At 36.2% G+C, this 22,134-nt stretch overlaps 1 protein-coding gene across 1 annotated transcript in view; it reads right to left on the bottom strand.

The window, feature by feature from the left end:
* LOC150084004 (HEAT repeat-containing protein 5B) overlaps positions 1-22,134 on the bottom strand; it is a 406,846-nt gene that overhangs the window by 5,086 nt on the left and 379,626 nt on the right. The window contains exons 35-37 of the mRNA XM_090375841.1: positions 20,714-20,947; positions 19,565-19,713; positions 7,407-7,632 (exon numbers count right to left, since the gene is read on the bottom strand). Of these exons, the coding sequence (XP_090231967.1) occupies positions 7,407-7,632; positions 19,565-19,713; positions 20,714-20,947 (609 nt within the window). The remainder of the gene's footprint in view (positions 1-7,406; positions 7,633-19,564; positions 19,714-20,713; positions 20,948-22,134) is intronic.

Genomic DNA, 22,134 nt, shown 5'->3' with positions numbered 1-22,134 from the left:
AGCATCTCAACCAGCTGGGTCTGTGTGACTAGAAAACGGAAGCCAGCAGAAGTTGTGATCACTAAAATCATCAAGGAACATAACCTCACTGTTAGGAAAGTTATACTGGAGGAAGTTTCAAAGAGAGGAAGCCAAAGAGTTCCAAGTGATTACTGGAGTTGAGAGAATGATAGAGGCATCAGATGAATTTGACAGAATGTGATAGAGAGATTTTAAGCCAGAGAAAATGGAAAAGAGGAGATTCCAAATTACTAAGTCTCTGACTGGGTATATCAGAGTGGATATGCACAAGTACCACCACCTTTGAAGCAAAACAAATCATACAGCAAATGATTAGGACAGCTTAGACGAGAAGTGGTTGAATTAACCAATAATTGACATTCTGTCAGAAAAAGTACATGGGTTTTGGCAGACTAAGTGGAAGTGGACATCATTGATACTGGAATTGAGACCATGTATATTTGTGAAATGAATGAAGTGTTTGGGAGGTTTAGATCTTTTCACAGATAAGGTTGTTCAATTAGTTTGGCAATTCATGATGTATTCAGTAGAAAGAAAAGGTGAGAACATGTTTTATGAACTAATGAAATTTTTGGATATGGAGTACGTATGGCAAGAATATACCCAGTTCCTTGACATAACGTGGTCTTGACAATGCCCCACACATACATACTCAGACTTCCTCCAGTTGCTATCTGGCAGAGTAGAGGCAGTGGGATTATACACCAGCTGAGCTGGAAGCCTTCTGGAAGTTTCAGCGTACTGGACCGAACCTATCGGTAGGTTCGGTCCAGTAGACTATCTAGTGGCTGGCCTGCAAACACCGTTTTAGAGCTGTACCCTCAAAATATAAGGAAGAGTGGATCTCACCACAATATCCATCATAACCTCAAAAGAAATTGATCATACTGCATGATGGAAGAGATGGGGATGTTGCTGGAGTTTTGCTCTGGCTGGAGACTAAACATGGGTTCCACCACTTCAAGCCTCCAATAAGAAAATTACTGGTACTGCACCGGTTGATAAGAGTAATCTACCACCTAGTATTGCCTCATAACACGGAGTGGTGGAATTCCTTTGTGTGGTGTGGGCGCCACACCCCAACCCCTGTTCACACTTGCATGGTCGCTCCAGTATACTGTGTCGCATTTCAGGATTTGCACATGGGGGTTATACCCAGGGTGACTAACAGTCACACCATTTTGAAGGTGCAAGCAGAGGATATGGCTGTCACAGTCCAACATTTGAGTGTCACTAGAATATCAGTTCTCTCAGTGTTTTAGACTCCCAGGTAGCAAGCTTAGCTTGACATACCCGAGAGAATGTCTTGACATTCTCTCGGGTATGTCACTCCCTCAAGAATCAATTAAATCTAGTAAACTAATATTCACCTTTTAGGTGAATATATGCAATTTAGAAAGTTATCAGTAGTGTAGTTGCATGTAGTCACACAATAAAAATACTATATACACCTGAAAATTTATCAAATAATGTTACTTTGTAAAAAAAACAAAACAAAACAAAAAAACCACCCTAATAATAACAGTTACTTTATGAATTAATTTTTGTTATATTATTTTCATTGAAAAACTGGAACTATACCTTGTCCACAAACTAAAATAACTGAACACCCGACCTGATGGAGACCCTACTGCACTGTAATTCATCTGTTTATCAATATCAGTTCTTCAAAGTGACAAATATTCAACTTTATAATAACTGTCAACTGCATCAGTACACAATATGCATCAGTTAGCAACTTATTCAATGCCTTTGGAAAACTTTATGCAGCAATCATATACATTTGCACATGGTAGGGTCTCTTCCTTATACTGTGCATTTAACTTGTAGAGAATTTCAGCAAGTCTCACTTTTTCTTTTAACAGAAATTTGATGATATATAGTCAGAGCAATGACATTCAATGATATTCAGTCAGAGTGACAGACTGAAAGCAGTGTTCACACCATTTCTATAAAAAAATATCTAGGTCAACCTTGAACAGCCCTCATATAGAACATGTAAAAAGACTAAGATGATCAATTAATATTACTTAAAAAATTAAGATATCAAAAGAAATTTAACAAACATGTAACATGCCTGTCAAAAGATACGCAAAATATGAGATGTCTCTTCATTTACTTTCCTCACAAGAACACTTTAAAGATGTAGTGTCTGCTACTTTAAGGAAATCTGCACAAAAAATAAGGTATGAGGGGTGTTCAATAAATTATCTACCTACCTATGAAGGAAATGAGATAGAGGCAAAAATCTGTTTTTAATTTTCAATGTAACTCCCCTGAATTTCAATACACTTGTTCCATTTTGCTGGCAATGAGGAAATACCAGACAAATAAAATTCTTTGTCCTGTCCACCAAAGAATGCAGAAACAGCAGAGTTCAGTTCATTTTCATCAGCAAAGCGACGTCCACATACATTTTTCTGGCCCCAGTGACTATTTCCTAGTCACTGGATCCAGTCCTAGGGACCAGATCCAGTCTGTAAGGTGAATGGGTAAGTTCTGTAAAGTCACAGTCTCTCAAAGCAGCAGCAACAGCATGTGATGACCTGTGCACTGGTGCGTCATCCTGAAGCAGCAGCACACCCTTGGAAAGTTTTCCACAGCATTTTTTCTTTATGACATCCCTTAGGTTGTACAAAGATCATGCACACATCAGTATCTTGTGCAGTGATGGAAGTTGCAGGTCTTCTACAGCATGGATCATCTTCCAGGCTCTCCCTCCTCGTTAAAATTCTGCCACCTACTTCTTAACCATGGCAGGGTATCCTCCCCCAGTGTTGTAATTATATCCGCTTGAATTGCCTTTGGCGTTAGTCGCTTTTTTTGCAAATATTGGATGACTGCACAGTGATTAATTTTGTCCATCCTTCCTCATCCACACAACTTTGTTTCCTTCAGGAACTGTAACTAAAAACGACCTTATTGAAACTGCATTAAACATGGTGGGTTACTATCTGAAGTGTTATACATTACAGTAGGGATGCACATGACTCCTCGGTGACTGTCTGCTTGTGTTCTAAGTAGTGAATGTACAAAATTCCCTCAGCATCCCAAAAAATGGTGGCCATAATCTTGCCAGCTATGTCTTAAATTTTTTGGGTGGGGGAGAACCCTTGTTCTTCCATTGCATTGATTCTTGCTTAGTCCCAAGATCCCAGTGATGAACCCATGTTTCATCACCAGTAACAGTTCTGGAGATCAAAGTTTCAGGATGCCTTCCTTAAAAGCTCTAAATTCTCCTCACAACACCTTACTCTGAACTGCTTTTCTGCAAGGGGCCAGAAATCTGGGGACCCACCTCGCACTGATCTTACTCATCCTAAAATGTTCATGGAGAATGGTTATAGGAGAACTGCCCCCTCAGATATGTTACATTCCCTAGAGATTTGGGTCACCTTTGAATGTCTGTCATTCAGCACAAGGGTTTCCACAGCCTGGCACATTTCTGGAGTGCTCACTGTCACAGGCCTTCCTGGACATGGATCATCTTTGGACTCTCTACCTCACTTGAATTGTTTTGACCAGAATTTAACCTGGTACTCTGAAGATGCACTGTTGTTATACACAGCCACCATCTTTCCAGGAATGGCCTAAGGCCCATTTCTTTCTTTGGTGAGAAACTTGATGACTAAATGATGCTCCAATTTCAGCAAATCCATAATTTGATACGGGTATCTTCCATTCTGTTACAGCACCACAACCTAAAAACATAGTGGGATCAAAATTAGTATGATTCAAGTTGAGATATATAGGAACAAGATAAATCATGAATCAATGAAATAAAACTATGGGAATTACCTTAGGTAGATAATTGATTGAATGCCCCTCGTACACAGCAATAAACCAATTTTCTGCATTTTAAAAGTTAATTAAACTAACAGACATTCTAAATTCCATTTCGTTATTTTTTGTTGCACCTGAAAACATTCAAAATTCTGCATTATCACAAGGAATAATTGGGATGGACTACACAATATTTTAATAATTCTATCATACTTTAAAATTTCATCTGCTCCATCAGCACTAGCTAATCTAGTCCATTTTGCAATAATGTTATCTTCTGTTGTGGAAATGGGCTGATGTATGATCCATCATAAAAGTTGTGAATTGCTACTAACATGAAAGGAAGAATAGGTTCTTTGGAGAAAATGAAAAATTTAGAGAAAAATAACATTCACTGAAAATAAATCAACCCTCAGGTTAGCCAGCGGGTGGTTAATTGCTGGAACAAACTTCTATCTGCCATCGTGGAAGTTGATAGCTTAAATAAATTCAAGGAGGAACTGGACAAATTTTTAGAGGGAATGGTTGTGTGAAATTGTTTTTTTTTTTTTTTTTTTTGGCTGATGCCAAAAAAACAAACAATTTCACACAACCATTATATGCTTAATGTATGCTTATAAACATATATGCTTACTTTCTTGCATCACATGCCTCTATTACTACTACTACAACCTTTTTGACCCAGGATTGAGTCAATCTGGATTGGAAAGGAAAGAGACATTTTTTGGTTTTCTTCTCACTATGACTGAATTAAATAGTCTCAGGTGAAGACAAAATATCCAGCATTTTTCTTGTCAAATTGGAAGAAAAATTTTTAAAAGTAGGTTGGTTCCCACTCCAAGTGGTTTAAAATCCAGTGCTGCATATGTTTCAGGAAGTAGTGAGCATGTTAAATAATTAGAAAAATTCACCTGTAGTACTGTCTCCATATTTTCTGTAATTTGTGACCAAGTTCACAAATTACAGAAAATATGGAGACAATACTACTAGCCAATATACAATACTTAAACAAAACCTAAATCACATAATGCATTAGCTCAGTACATGCTGTACCCTGCACTAAAAACATACTCTACTGTTAAGTGGTAGAATCCAATAAAAAATGTTGCATTGACATTTCTATCATTCAATTGGCATTAATTTCTCTGTTACTATTTATTTGTTATTATCTACTGGATAATAACAAATAACATCTTTAGTAACTGCAGCCTTGCTATCAAAAAAAAAAATAAATAATAAAAATAATAATAAAAAAATATATATATACAGGGTGATTCACTACCAGTGCAACAAACTTGCAGGAAGTGTAGGGGGCACAAAGACGAATCGGAATCACATAGCATTGCAGGGTCCGAAATGCCTTCGTCATGCGGTAGAGGACATTGAACGGGAGGTCGCGTGAACAGCGATCCCGGTGGAGGTCAGCATTTGCGAACCGGTTCCCGAGGCAGTAGGATGGACGAGTATTCAAACGTTGAACTGGCCGACATGTACCTCCCATATGGAGCTGCGGACTGTAACGGGCGCGCCGCTCTGCGCTTGTACCAGGAACGTTTCCTGCACAGGCGTGCTCCTCATATAATTTTCGCACATGTGCACAGAAGGTTACGTGAGACTGGTTGTTTCATGAGAGGTACCATGAATCGAGAGCGAATGACGAGGACGCCAGACAATGAGGAGAATGTCCTACATCTTGCAGAAGGCAGTACGAGTACTCGAGCGATAGGCCAACGATTAGGTATTTCCCAATCCACTGTATGGAGGATACTGTCAACAAACCAAATGAGTTCATACCATCTGCAACGTGTCCAATCATTGGAGCCTGCGGATTATCCACTCCGGAGGACTTTTGCTACTTGGTTTCTTCAACAGAAACGGTTTGCAAATGCTGACTTCCAGCAGGATCGCTGTTCACACGACCTCCCGTTCAACGTCCTCTACTGCATGACGAAGGCATTTCGGACCCTGCAATGACAATAAGGTTACTTTGTTGTAGTGTAGTACTCTAGGTGGTAGATGACTTTCATCAACCGGTGAAATACCACCACTTTGCTTACTGGAGGCTTGAAGTGGTGAAACCCATGTTTAGTCTCTAGAGCAAAGTTTCCGGCATACCCCTCCCCCCATACTTCTCCTTCAACCCATGCACGGTACTAAGTACTATAGGTTTTGATAACTTTCGTGTTTGGGGTTTTCATAAAAAAAAAAAAAAAAAAAGTAGCAAAAAACATAATATATACTGTGTATATATATAAAGAATGTCTGCGTCACAACATAGTTGATGGAGCCAAGAGAAGTTTACAAGAATGAAACACTAGTTGATTGTTGTTGCATACACTGCAATTTCAGAATTTATACACCAAATTGTATTCTACACATAAAAATAAGCAGCTGAGTTAACAAACCAGACTGTGGAAAAAGTGATTTAATTTTTTTCTTTTCAATCTTGTTATTTCAGCAGAGACAAGGGGCTGAATGCAGTGGATTTTTTTGGAAGTTTTGCATATGTGCAAAGAAAATCCAAGTTATCCAAATTCTGACAATAAGTTTGATAAGCAGTTTAATTTTTAAAATTAGATTCTATTAAAATTATTGATCTTAGGAAGACAAGGGGAGCAGGCATTTTTGCTTATCCATCTGACTATTTAGTATTCTTAAGAGTTTCATGTTTGATGGGAAAGCAAATGGTCAAATTTCAGAGGCATAAAGAATGGAAGACAAGAGAAACAAAAGAAATTATTTAAATAAAATACAAGTGTAAAGTAAACATTAAGTTCTTGATGAAGAAGCCAGAAATTTCTTTGGTTATTAATGTACATTTTTAAATTAGATAAATGAGAGTTATGAATTCAAGGTGACTCCTAAGAATTTATCCACCTTTATGAGAACTAGTAGAACATTACTGATAACAAAACTGATATTAAAATCTAAATAAAACCAAGACTATGAAAAATTACCACAGAAGCAAGTGCAAGCATGCTTTTTAGAGAACCACAGACCTGTAAAGCATTATTTACAGTTACATTTCTCCAATTAAAATAATCAATGATGCAGACAAACTAAAGACCATACTAGAGGAATACTGAAATTCATGCTTATGTAACTTTAATAGATATTTTAATTTCAGTTTATTTTATTTTATTTTTGGTTGCTGGGATACTACAATACCTACTAGACAGTTAAACAGATTAACAGTGTTGTTGAAGCCCACACTGATATAATTTGTAGGTATATATTTAAAAAAACATATAATCTCAAACTTGACTGAAATCTGGAAAAGGTGGCAAACGTACATTATGTGTTAGCCTATTGCCCATTTTTCATGTCAGCCAATCAATCTATTGGAATAACTATCTTTATAGTTTAAATTCAGATAAACATTATAGATTTTTATGTCTTCATAAGTGTCTAAAATTATAGTAATTACAAAGATGTTTTCTGGTTATCTTCAACTTTGATCCTCAAAAGGCATAACCCTCCTTCTGAAAGATAATTATTTCACAAAGAAAATTTGCAATTTTGTGACTGAAAAAGAAAAAAAATATCCAGAAAAATTCAGTTAAAATTTAATATATCTATCAATAAAATAAGAAAACTCTTACTGTTATCAGAAGGTGCTACTGTAACTAATATTTCCAATGTTTGCAGGCATTCAAGAATAACAGACAGATTATCATCCAGCACAGAATTCTGGGAAGTTAACTGGGTTGCAATCTTGCCTATAAGTTCTACCACTCGTGGTGCCAAATTATGGATATATACAGTGGCTATGGCACGGTCCTTATGTTGAAAAATGGACTGCAGAGTTTGAATACCCTTTATTTGTAACTTAAAAAAAAAAAAAAAAAAAAAAAGTTAAAACAAAAATAATATAATTTTTTTTATAAAAAATGATTGTATTATATTGTTAACACACATCCATCTGTTTGCAATGATTCTTTAATCTTTTCTTCCCAATTTGGTTTTTTAAAGAATAGGGGACTATCTTATAACCACAGTGCGGGATCATTCAGGAGATAATTACTTTGGTTCCAAATGTGATAATTTCAGTAGGGGAGGGGGAGGGGAAGGATGGAATGGAACAGAACAGACATGTCTGCCAGGTGCAAGAATTGATGATGTTACTTGATGGCTGTCAGTACCTAAGGTTACTTCTACTAGAGTGCATGGTTATCCATGTGGGAACTAATGGCATAAAGCAAAAATGAACTGAAGTTGCTTTTGTGAAACACAGGTTCATGCTGGAAAAATACCTCAAAAAAGATACCTAAAATGTTACTGTGTTGGCAATTCTGCTCAGACATGACAGGAGCAATTATATGATGAGAATCTTGTCAGAATTCTAATTTTGAGAGACTCTGCAAGGCTTTTGGAGGTAAATATTTTACATCATGGCTTGCCTTACTTGTTGGAAGAAATCTGTTCAGTAAAGATGAAATTCATTTGAACAGAGGAGATGCAAGATAATTCCACAGAGACCTTAGCAGTGCAAGAAAACTGCTATTCTGGGGGGGGGGATTTCACTCAAAATATACATTTTAGTAGGATGGACCAAGGTTATATTTTCACCCTCCTTGACAGCACTTGCGTGTGACTCGAATTATCCACATATATAGAAAGAGGCAATGAAATAGGTGCTGAAATCAGCAAACCATAGGCTATAGGGAAAGACTTAAGTAGCTAAAAAAGATATATTAGGGTAGTAGTGAAAAGTAATAAAAAACAAAATTTAGTCTGAGTTGTGTTAAACAATAGGAATGAAATTGAGCCTCTGATAAAGGTCAACTAACACTGATATGGTATGGAGACATGGTGCCAGCCCAGAACAAGGGAACAAAGAATTCATTATGTTTAATATAGTGTGTACAAGAGGGTAGGAGAACAGTGAAGTGGAGTGAAAGGGCAGGTATGCTTTGTGTCAAAAGCTGTCTGAAAGTAATGCATCATTTTCAAAATACAATCAAATCTGGGAAGACAGTGAGTCTGTGTGATGGGAGATCACTTAATGGGGATATGTTATAGGGAAACAACTCTAAGGAGTTTTTTGGATTACATGGCCTATGATAAAAATCTCTTCGGGCATCTGAAAAGGCAAGCAAGTGTGTCATGTTATGGGTGACATTAATCTACTTCTTAAAGGCTAGAAATTTTGGATTGACATACAGTAAGTGGGATCAGATTTTTGAACCAAGTGGCTGACTAGTATCTATTCCAATATATCAACATATCAGAGAGAGAGAGAGAGAGAGAGAGAGTATTATCTATCATTGACTTGGTTCTCACCATGAATATGTATAATATCAAGGATATGTCAGTACATGAACTGATAAGTGTGTGGTAACCACAACATCATAAAATAGTGTCCAAAAACATATATGCGGTCACAGGAAATGGTAAGGAGTTTGATTTGAAGAGAGGCAGAAAGTATGGGAGAGGTATTTCTTGGACCCTATTAAATGGAAAGAAAAAAAAAAAACTATATGCCATGGGATATATTATGGGAATAATTTAAGATTTATCCTTAGGGCCAGGAATGAATTCATTTCAGTTAAAAAGCTTTGCATGGATAATAAGAGCGTGAAAAGATTTAAGTGAGAAAAAAGATATGCACATTTGTAAAAAAAAAAAAAAAAAAAACCCACTGATTTTTTACCCTTTTTTTTTGTAAAAATAAAGAGAAGCAAAAGCTAAAGCTGAGTATGAAAAGATAAATAGTTTTACTATGTGAATACAAGAAGGAAAGGAGTAAATTATACAGATTCCTTAAAAATTTGAAGTTGTTAAATTGCAGACAATCCAGATGAAGTGGCAGATGAGTTGGAGAGGAAATGGTAAGGAGTTTGATTTGAAGAGAGGCAGAAAGTATGGGAGAGGTATTTCTTGGACCCTATTAAATGGAAAGAAAAAAAAAAAACTATATGCCATGGGATATATTATGGGAATAATTTAAGATTTATCCTTAGGGCCAGGAATGAATTCATTTCAGTTAAAAAGCTTTGCATGGATAATAAGAGCGTGAAAAGATTTAAGTGAGAAAAAAGATATGCACATTTGTAAAAAAAAAAAAAAAAAAACCCACTGATTTTTTACCCTTTTTTTTTGTAAAAATAAAGAGAAGCAAAAGCTAAAGCTGAGTATGAAAAGATAAATAGTTTTACTATGTGAATACAAGAAGGAAAGGAGTAAATTATACAGATTCCTTAAAAATTTGAAGTTGTTAAATTGCAGACAATCCAGATGAAGTGGCAGATGAGTTGGAGAGGCATTTCCCAATGATTTTTACAATTGAAAGAACATTTCAACCAGAAGTCAGCATGTTGTGAAATAAGTGATATAATGATATCTGAAAAGTGTTGTCAATCAGAAAAGCTACTGGGGGGGGGTGAAGGATGAGGCCTCAAACATTATATATATCTCAATTATACAAAAAAAAAAAAAAACCCAGCATGTAAGAATAACGGTAATAGTAATCAGATTTTTCTTTTAATGATGAGATCATTAGACTCCACAATGACTCCATGGCCTCTAGTCCACGAAGTGCTGTCTCCCTAATCAATAAAGGAGGAGCTAAACTTGACTTTTGAGGTGGACAATGGATAACACTGTGTTAGTGCACAATAGAACATGATTACACCATTAGCAGTGGAGTGTATTAAACCCTGTTTCATATTTTCACAAAATCAGTTTTAATAACACAAATAATTAATTATATATATAGTTCATGTTTTGCCTATATAATCTGGTTAAGATTACTTTTGTCAGTGGTGTGGCTTTGCATTTGAGTGCTTGTATCTGTCCTATTTTTAATTTTCACTGCATCAGGACCACCGCTATTCAAGTCCTCTGAATTGGCAGTTTGATCTGGGGATCAGATGGTGGACTGATCTTTCGATTGATTCGCCTTTGCGGCGATTTGTCTAGCGATCGAAATGCAGCAATTCCCTGACCATTATTAGCCTTGTGGTCCTCTGTTGAGATGGGGCATAATGGTCAGTCTATTTCTGTTTTTGTTTTATTTTATTGTAGTTGTTCACATCTCTGCTCGTGATATTTTACATAAATTTGGACTTGGTGCCCTTCAGAGGGGGGGGGGGTGCCGTTAAATTTCATTTAATTGGCTATTCAAAATTTAATTGATTATATTTTATTATCTTTGTATTTAGACTTTCTAAATTATCTTCGAGAGTTTCTGCTGCAATAATTTTATTCTCTTCCCTCCCTGTTGGTTTGATCGTTACGTATAATTTCGCAATTTTCGCTCTTCTGTCTTGCCATGCTGCTGGCATTTTTATTTATTTTTTTTAATTTTTAATCATTATTAAGTTTATATACATATTTTAAAATGATCTTCTTTGGAGTTTTGTACCAATTGCATGAAGGCTTATTGAACATCATTTTCAGCTGAGCCACACAGCTGATCAATTTCTTCATATCATCTTATTCAGTGTCAGTTTCTAAAAATTAAAATTTTTTTTCCCTAATTCATTGTGAATTGGAATAATATAATTCACTGTACGTAGAACACACATCTACATATATTTTTAATAAATTATATTCTTAAATTATCTTGAAACCTTTGCTTACATTCCAAAATTATATGTTAGTGCAGCAGAGTGCATGACACCCCAGAGACATATTATTGTGCTAATTTGCCGCTAGCTGATGTACAAATGAAAAGTTGGACATCTATGTATTCTAAGACTAGTATTAAGAAGCTACACTTGCTCTCAGATTCTAAACTATTGCCATTTGTTAGATAGCATACAAATTGACTGTGATGGGGTATAGGACACCCTGAAGAATGGAATCCTACAGGATAGCAACATAATTTTTGTGAGAGGGAAAACCTTGCCTAACTAATCAGGTTAATACAATGTGGTTGTAAACCAAGCAACACTAAATCAACTTTGATATTATACACCAGACTACAGACTAGCAAACTTGTGACAGTGACCACACCTACTATAAGAAGTTACTGTATAAATGGGAGCAAATTGAGATTATAGCCAGCTCATTAAAAAAAAAAAAAAAAACCTAAAAAAGGATTCAGATTGGTTTATCTGATTTTTATTCTGGATGAAAATCCATAGTTTCTGGGGAAAAGTACATACAAATTCTTCTTATTCTTATGGCATTCAAACTAAGGTGATCTTACCATTATGCTACCCAAAGAGTTGCTTTCCTCCTATCCCTTGATCATTTCAATACTAATAATAAAAGATTCCAATTCTAATAATAAATGATAATGAACACTAACCAATTATATTAAAAATATGGTTTCAATGGCAAGTGTGTACAATTACGAAACACAAGTAACATCATAACTGCTTTCTAAATCAATGCGTTAGAGAAGAAACAAAGGGAAAGCAATGTTCTTGATCTGCTCACCATTGGTGATATATCATGTATTAAGAATCTTCAAGTTAAGGAACCTTTCAGTGGCATCATTGTATACTGATGTAGATTTACAAATAGCCACAGTCAAGAGTAAAGGGAAGGGATTTTATTTTTGCAAAGGTGATTGATTATAATGGATTCACACTTTTATTTTTTAACCCTTTTCAGTTAAAAACTGATGTTAAAAAATTTAAATCCCAAATGGGAAGCATTTCAGAGAAGTTGCTAACAACTTCTGGGAGTGCGTGGAATTTTCTGTTTCTACTAGTATGTCGCTAGATCTAAGGCATTGAACTGACTTTGGAGATCCTATTAGACATTCCAATGTTTTTTGGATGCTGAACGGAGCCATACGTCCTAATGTTTGATCTGTCGCATGTATGACTAAGTATGTCAGTATCTTTGGTGGGTCCATATCTGTTTTCTGTCTTTTTGTCTCTGTGTTTTCTGTATTATTATTATTAGGTAGGGCTTTCTCTTGAAGCACTGTAGTAGTATTAGCTATTTTACTACTCATGCTTGCTCTTTTGGCCATGGAAGAGTTACTTTCCTCTCCCAGGTTTCCAGCCTGGCCACGTAGAGGCAAGAGCAGTGCCACTTAGTGACCAAGTGGTTACTGTGTTAGTTAGATTAGTAAAAGTGAGAATAAGAGAAAAAAAAAAGAAAGGTGAGTTTCCTTTCTATATTCACTTACTAACTGTAAGGTAAAGAGCTGTTTTACTAAGATAAAAGAGAGTTAAGGATGAAACTTAAATAAACTGATATATTTATCAGAATGCTGTATAAATCACTGGGAATCGCTTAGTCACTAATAAATCGCTTGGCACCTGGGGCCTTAAGTAAACTAACGTTGATGGAATCTTCTACTCTTTCTCAGCTGAACCACACAAGCAGACATAAATTTAAATTGGAAAAGATGGCTATGGAACAATGTGCAAAAATTTGCATTCAACCAATTGGTGGAATAAGCTTCCACCTAGCATTGTGGAGGTAGGTAGGTTGAATAAATTCAAGAAAGGTTTGGACAAGTTATTGGAAGGAGTGGGAAAGTGAAGTTTTTTTTTTTTACTGGCATTGTTAAAGTTGTGCTTCCTTGAATTACATTAATACTAATACAGAAGTTTAAAATCATACATTAATAGGAAAGCACATAATACATAAACTATAGAGTACATTTTTTTTTTTTTTTTTAACATCCTAGTTTTTGGTATTTCAATTAAGAAATAATAGTTAATAAACTTACAATCTTCTTTCTCTCTAGGGAATCCATCCAATAAGCCACTCAAGGAATGAAAACTTGCTATTGTTCTCGTTATCTTATGCATTAAACTGACCATGTGAGCTTCAGTGTAATGTCAGGTGTCTCTGTGCATGTAGCACGTTGGTTTCACTTTTTGTTATGGTGCTAAAAAGCACCATAACAGAAGATCACTCAAGAAACCGTTATGGTCATCCAACTCTTTATTTACATCATTGCTGATATAATAATTGATATTCTCCAGAAGAATATAACTTATAACTCTTAGCAGAATGACAAATGTAGCTCAGTGTGCTCAAATTTCTGGAATAACTTGAATTTTACCATTTGTCATTTATCTTGATAATGCCATTTCTAAAAATGAAATGTGTGAAATGATGGGTTATTTCACATAGTAAATATGGGACAAGTCTATTCATTTAAAAATCTTTTTTTTATTTTTTTTATTTTTTTAACTTACATAAAATTATGTATGAATATTAATGAAATCTGCAAATCAAAAAGAAAGGGAACCCCCCCTCCCACCCCATGATGTGCAGTCCACAAGTCACTGAGACATAAGGATTTCTGTCACTTGAAACAATTTTTTTTTTTTTTTTTTTTTTTTTTGGAGGAGAACCTGTGTGAAAGAGGAACTGGATCAAAGGCCAGAAATGTAGCACGAAGTGTGCTATTGAGCTATACATACACAAAATCTTAATTATAACCACATAGCAGAATGTAGTACCTGCGCAATTAGCATGCATTTTATTTTTTCAGTTTTTAAACAGCAATAAAGTAGTATTATCTACAAAATTATGCTGCTGATATTTTCTCCTTCAAAGCTGAAATGAATGGTAATGGTTCTAACCTATTTAAATACTATACAAGATAAATTTCTCAGAATATTACCTAAAAAGGGAATCCTGACATCTGTACAATATTTCAAAACTGAACAGTCAAATGAAGCCCTGGTTTAAAGATTATACAGAGTTAATACAGATTAGGGTTTTAAGACCAAATAAAACTCATTCCTGCATTACAGCAAAGTGAGCAAAGATGCTAATCACAATACCCCAGTGAATTATGGAATTTCGAATGGAATGGCAAGTTACAGAAATGGGTTAAAAGTACATATATGTATTAGTTACAAATCAACATCATAAAGAAACCATAATGCCAATTTGTGTTTAATACAAAATTAAGCATTCTGTCAACTGAAATTTTTAGGTTAGAATTTACTGTCCAACAAAACAAACATAAAACTAATCAGAATACAAATACAGCTCAATCAATTAATAAGTTAACTCCATAACTCAATTAACATTTAGATGCATACAAACCCTTAACAATAAATGAATGAGTTACCGCCTAGCAACTAATTTAACACAAGTTACCAATCATAATACAAAATACGACTGTCAATCTGACAGCTGCAAAACCTGGGTGAACTATCACCTTGAACTTATTTACAACATAATTTGTGGTTAAAGACATGTACAATTGTCAATCAGCCAGTTTTAATCAAATCTAAACCAAAACTTCAAGAACAACAAATTCAAGCTGACAATTTGTTGGCAGAGCCAAACAGCATTTTCAGCAATACAACACTGGAGCCCTCCATTTATCAACTTGTTCAAACAACAAGGATAAGCAGCATTTATACAGAGAACTTAAAGAGTAGGAGACAGGCAGAATTACTTAACAAGCACAGATCAATGCTGAAAAAAAGCCGTGAGTTAGGGTTGAATTTGAAAGTGTCTGCAATTCTGCCCAGACATGATAGGAGAGAGTATATGATGAGAGCCTTGTCGATCAATTCGGCCCTGGAAAGATTGTGCAAGGCTCAAGGAGTAGAATTTTTCTCAGCCTGGTCTGTACTTGTTAACAGGAGAGACTGCTTCTACAGGGATGGGATACACTTAAATAGAAAGGGTGCAAGAATATTTGCTGATGCTATCGAGGCAGAGTTAGGTGGGTCGGAAAACTGCTACCATGGGGGGGATACACAGACTAATAGATTAACAGTAGCCACTGGAAGAGGTGAAAATGATTCTTGCACTGCTTCTACTGAAATGAGCAGCAGCCTGGAAAACAAGATGCAGGGGATTCCAGAGACTGTTGGGAGTCATTGCAGAACATGTAAATACATCCGCTGTGTTAGGGTAGCTAAGAATAGAAACAGGTGCATATATACTTGTTCGTACACCAATACTAGGAGTTTGGTAAATAAATTTGATGAATTTGAGGTGTTGGTCAAAACTTCAAAGGCAGATATTGTTGGGATAACAGAGACGTGGTGTCACAGAGATATAAGGAATGCAGAACTGGAATTTGGAGAGTACAATGTGTACAGTAAGGATAGCCAGGGTTATGCTATTTGTTAAGAAACACATAAAATCCAAGGAAGTACAGCCCATTGACATGGCTGGACAGTGCACTGTCGAGTCAGTTTGGTGTGACATAAACACTGGGAAAGCAAAATTGAGAGTAGGAGTGTGTTATAGGCTAATGACTCTGATGAGTATAATAAACAACTGTACAGAGAAATAGTGAGCCAGTAAATCAGAGTGTCTTATAATGGGGCATTTTAATTTCCCAGATATTGACTGGAATTTGGAGGTTGGTCACTCACACACTAGCAAGGCTTTTGTGGATTTATTGGATGATTGTTTTCTACAGCAGCATGTTCGGGAGGCAACTAGAGGGAGTAATACTCTTGATCTGATTATCATTAGTGATACTTCATGCATTAAGAATCTGCAGATAAAGGAACCACTAGGTGGCAGTGATCACAATGTGCTGAAGTGGGATTAACTCAAAGAGGCAACTACCATCAGGTGTAAAGGGAAGGGTTTTTGCTTTCGTAAAGGTGACTACGGTGGTCTGAGACGGTATTTAAATTCTATACGGAGGGACCAAATGATGATGTTACAAACACAGCAAATTCAAAATGGGAAGCATCCAAAGAATTAATCTTGGATGCTACTAGGCTTTTCATGCCAACTAAGAAATATTGTTCAAGATTTAGGCCTAAATGGATGTCAGATGAACTAATTAGACATGTGGCAGAGAAGAAAAATGCATGGGATACATATGAATTAACAGGTGACAGGGAAGCCTATGACAGATATAAGCTGGTCTGTAACCAAGTCACAAAGCTGGTTAGGCAGGCAAAGGCAGATTACGAGAAATAATTGGCAAAGGATGCAAAGAAAAACAGCGAAGAGTTCTTTACTTATGCAAACTCTAGAAGGAAGGGGATGAATCAGATTGGTTCACTTGATATCGATGGTTCAACTTTCGATGATCCTACTCAGGTAGCTAATAAACTAAATGAATATTTTGAATCTACATTCACACATGAGTTATTCAGGGAGGGGAATGCCAGAGGTGTATTAAACTCTGGCAGTAAGCTAGATAATCTTGTAATAACTGAGAGTAAAGTGGAGGAGAAATTGTTGAAGGTAAACATAAGAAAGGCACCTGGGGTGGATGGAATCTATCCAGTTATATTAAAGGAAGAAGCAAAGGAAGTAAGCAAACAATTAGGAGCACTTCCTTGGACTCAGGGGAGGTACCCATGGACTGGAGAAGTGCAAATGTGACTGCAATCCACAAAGGAGGATCAAAGGGAGACACAGGTAATTATAGACCTGTTAGTTTAACTTCTGTTCCAGGGAAATTAATGGAGGTACTGGCTAAAGAAGCACTGCAGGATCATCTAGACAAGACTTCAGTTATAGCTCAGACACATCATGGGTTTGTTAAGGGGAGGTCTTGTCTGACCAATTTGATTGGATATTATGATGTGGTCACAAAGGAACTGGATGTAAAGAATAACTTTGATATCATATATTTGGATCTTAGAAAGGCTTTTAATACTGTTGCACATGCTGCACAAATTGGAGCAGTGTAGCATTGAAGACAAATTGCTGCTATGGATAAAGGGATTGTTGAGTGGGAGAAGACAGAGAGTGGTAATCAATGGAAACTGCCCTTTGTGGAATAATGTTATTAGCGGAGTTCTCCTGGGTTCAGTTTTGGGTCCATTGTTGTTTTCTATATTTATTAATGATATTGATGATGGTATATCAGGTTTAATGTCCAAGTTTGCAGACGATACGAAGTTCGGCAGGGTTGTTAATGACACTAATGACAGTACGCTGCTGCAACAGGATCTAGAAAGGTTGATCAGGTGTGCTGAGAGATGGCAACTGAAGTTTAACATTGACAAATTTAAAGTACTGCATATGGGAAGCAGTAATCCCAGATTAATGTATCAACTGTATGGTAATACACTGACAGTGGCAGAGCGTGAAAAGCGCCTGGGAGTAATTGTGCAGGCAGATATGAAGTTTTCTGAGCAGCACCGACAATCTATAAGAGTAGCTCACGGTGTCTTGTCAATGATATACAGGAATTTTTCTAGCAGGGATAAGGAGGTGATTATCCCCTTGTATAAGACCATGGTCAGACCACTCCTTGAGTACTGTATACAGGTCTGCAGGCCTGATTTTAAGAAGGCTGTAGAGCTGTTGAAAAGAGTACTATGAAGGGCAACAAGATTAATGAATGGAACAAAGGGTTGCTCGTACGAAGAAAGGCTTAAGTTTTGCAAATTACAGTGTCTGGAGACTAGGCATCTGCAAGGTGATCTGATTGAGCATAAATTCAAATTGAGGAAAGACAGTTGTAGGATAGATGTGCAGAAGTTTACCATTAGCCAGCAGGTGGTTGACTGCTGGAACAAATTTCCACCTGTTGTTGTTGTAGAAGTTGATAGCTTAAATAGATTCACGGCAGAACTAGACAAACATTTGGAGCAAGTGGATGGGTGAAATGAGAAGGATGTTTTTTTTTTTTTTTTTTTTTTGGCCAATGCTATATAAGCTTGCTTTCTTGCATCATGTGCCTTTGCTAATGTTAACTAGATTGAGGATTAAATAATTTTTTATATATATATATATATATATATATATATATATATTTTTTTTTTTTTTATTTAACCTTTATAATTATTGTGTAACCAGTACCATTAAAATAAACAATGTTATCATAATAATTTAATTCCGCTGACAACTTGCCAGCAACATCCTCTTTCAAACAAAGGAGAAACTATTATAACATATTTACAATTCCATAGTACAATCAGGTGCAAACCGTGCACTAAAAACAAGATAATCAAGTATTTATCAGGTTATATTAACAAAACTAACATTCTCAAACCAAAAAACAGTCTTTAACTAGTTGTACAATCTTCCTGATAACAACAAGCCCTCACCACAATCCTGACATTATTGTGAAACAATCTTCAAGTCTCAATGATCAACACTCATAATTCTCTTTTTCCTTTAAAATACATGGTCTGCGAAATCAGTGCAAGAAAGTTTTCCTTGGAGTCAACCAAATGCAAAAGGTTTTCCTTATCATAGACATTTGTCAATAACTGTAACTCATTTCTGTATTTGTGTATGTATATAAAAAAATTGGAAGTAATATTGTACTACACAAAATATCTACCCAGGCCTTGCAAGGTATACCAAGAAATCATAACTTTAATGATTAGCATCTATGAACTTTTCATTCTATATTATGTGTAAGAAGTAAATAGAAGCAAAATCAGTTTAGTCAATAAAAACCTGACCAAATCATAGTGTTTGATTGTTATATGGTTTTTTTTTTAGGAACATTAGCAACTAAGGCCATATTGCTCCGGGGATATGCGGTGGTCATTCCCTGACCTTTCCGCATCCTCCGTATTTGGTGGTCACGGGCTCGAACCCCAGTCTAATCAAGAAGCGTGTGCTATGCACTGCTGCTCCTGCTCACTTGGCTACAGAGGCGCCATAGTGTTTGAAAACACCTGGACAGCAAATATATGTGCTGAAGTTTGTTTTTAGTCAAAGAGTAATTGCTGGAATTAACTTCACCTAGTTTTGTAGAGATTAAGTTCATCTAAATTTACAGAGAAAATACACAAATACCCAGAAGAAATAGATAAATAAGTGTGAGAAGACAACATGGTGGGCTACTGTTTTTTTTTTTTTTTTTTTTTTTATGGATCAATTACATAAGTTGCTTCCTTTTATCATTTTGCTAATACTAATGCAAATAACTTACTGCTGTTCCATCTTGATCTAGAGCTTCTTTTAGAAGATTGATACATGGTTTCTGGATATTGGGAATGGCTACAACTTCACGAGGGGCTGATAGGATAAATACGGCAACTGAAAGCAACATCACAACTTCATCAGGTTTGGAAGTGGAAGAATCTGAAAAGAGTTTCAAAGTAAAGCAGTTAATGATTTTAATAATGTTATTGCATTAAATTACAAGATTTGCCCTTATGCAAAATTTTATTCCTCTTTACATGTAAAGGTTTAAGATTTTCCTCAAAAATATTATGGGATAGATAATAATAATGTAAAGTATTAGGCAGCAATACTCTGAAAATGTTTGCCACTGAGGGGTAGTGCAAGTTTAATTTTTAAATTTTTTTAATACAAAATAAATTTGCAGCTTTAATAACACAATGTATAAATATCTGAGATGCTATTGGAGATGGCTGATGATGCTAAGTAAATGTTAATTTTATTTTGTGGTAGAGAAAACTACTGGGAAACTATACAGGTCCTATTTCAAGATTGGAGATTTACGGGAATGGAGGCATTCCATCCAAAACTGGCACACAATAAGTAATTTAACTATTTTGAAAAACTTTAAATGGTTTTAAAGATTGGTTTTAAATATTTTAAAGATAAAAAAATTGTGTGTGTGTGTGTGTGTCGAGCATGCATAGTGGAATTTAAGTGAAACTTTTTTAGAATGTTTTTAAACGTTTATTATTTCAACGTTACAGTGGTTTAATATTTTACAATTGTTTTACAAGTTTTTACAGATCTCTCCTTTGTACTCAATGGAGGAGGTTTCAATGGTTGCATTGCACATATATGTGCTCTATGTGCCTTACAATGCTATTAGCTAAATTATAAATTTTTATAATCAGACTGCTAGAAGCTGAGAAATAGCGATTTAAAACGTAAAAGCAACATTTAAAACGTAAAAGCAATATTTAGGGACACTGATTGCGTCATGTGTCGCTGCTCCGTATTTCATTTCGTGTTGAATTTTCGTTGCGATTTTTGTCAATCTGAGGATGCAAGTTACTCTCACGTGAAAACTGCCTGGGTGCACCTAAAGAAGTTTTACTTCAAAAATTCTGCTAGTTATATGTTGAGATTTTAATTTTATTAGATTATTTTTTCCACTTACTTGTTTTACTGAAGTCCAGGATTCGTGTCAAGGCACTCTGTAATAGTCCTACCCACTCCTTGCCACATACTGTGCTGTGTGAGAAAGGAGAGGAAACAAGAACATGAAGACACTGCAGTGCAGTACTAAGAGGAGGTGTAGTTACCGATGGGATCCTTTCAGAAGATACAACTGCTGTTTCTTTTAGAACCCCAATTATTAAATAAAGAACAATTGGCACCACTGCTACACTTCCTGAAATCATTGAAATAGAGAATGGAGAATACAACATTTTTTAGAGATTGTACAGAGTGAAAAACTAAATAATTAAGTTAAAGGTACTCAAGAAATAGGAGGTTGTGGCAATGCACTCTTATTGATCAATATAAAATAACAAATTTAAAGTAAAAAAGAAAAAAGAAAAAAACAGCTCAGCTTAAGAGATGGCATTCCCCACTTCATTCTTTGCAGACATACACAGAGTGATCAATGAATTATGACCACCCTTATGAAAACTGAATGCGACCCGTTGACCGCATGAGGTACGAGAGTGCGGAGTTAGTGGTTCAGTAGATAGTAAAATTCCAAGCGTGATGGGTAAAAGGAAGGATTCATCAGACTTTGATAAAGGACAGACTGTGGGTGCTCGATGAGCTGGTGCCTTGATTTCCCAAATGGCTGAACTGGTGGGATGTTCGAGAGCCGCCGTAGTTAGTGTACCAGGACCAGTGTCAAAATGGTCAAACAACAACCAGATGGAAAAACTGCAAAGGTCAGCGAAATGTTGATATTAGAGATGAGTGCCAGGTCCAATGACTCGTACAGGCGCAGCACAGTTGTTGTTGTTTGGTTTTTAGGAGAATTAGCAACTAAGGCCATATTGCTCCGGGATATGCGGTGGTCATTTCATGACCTTTCTGCATCCTCCGTATTTGGTGGTGATGGACTCTAATCCCGGTCTAATCAAGAAGCATGTGCTACACACTGCTGCTCCTTCCCACCTGGCTAAGGAGGCACCTGCGCAGCACTGTTGAAGAGTTGACTACCCAATACAACATGGACCAACCCGGAACAATATCCGACATGACCATGCGTCGCATGCTTGCACGTATGGGCTCTACCAGCAGACGACCCCTATGGCATCCTCTTCTAACCAAGGTTCATCGGTGTAAAAGACTCGCCTGGTGCAAAGAACATGCAAGTTGGACGTTAAAAGACTGGAAGAAGGTGTGCTGGTCGGATGAGCATGTTATTTACTCCACACCGTGGATGCTCATGTACGGATTTGGCGTCAACAATGTGAGGCTCTTCATCCATCATGCATGGTGTCAAAAGTGCAGGCCGGTGGAGGCGGTTGTATGGTGTGGGGCATGTTTCACTGGCAGGAACTTGAACCCCTGGTGCATGTGGAAGAACGTATCAGTGGTCTCTACTATCGTCAA

This window comes from Mastigoproctus giganteus, chromosome 6, assembly GCF_048544385.1.
Source record: "Mastigoproctus giganteus isolate SK-2022 chromosome 6, ASM4854438v1, whole genome shotgun sequence".
Taxonomy (NCBI): Eukaryota; Metazoa; Arthropoda; class Arachnida; order Uropygi; family Thelyphonidae; genus Mastigoproctus; species Mastigoproctus giganteus.
Note: the sequence above shows the minus strand (reverse complement) of the source record. Positions and strands in the feature narration are given on the sequence as shown.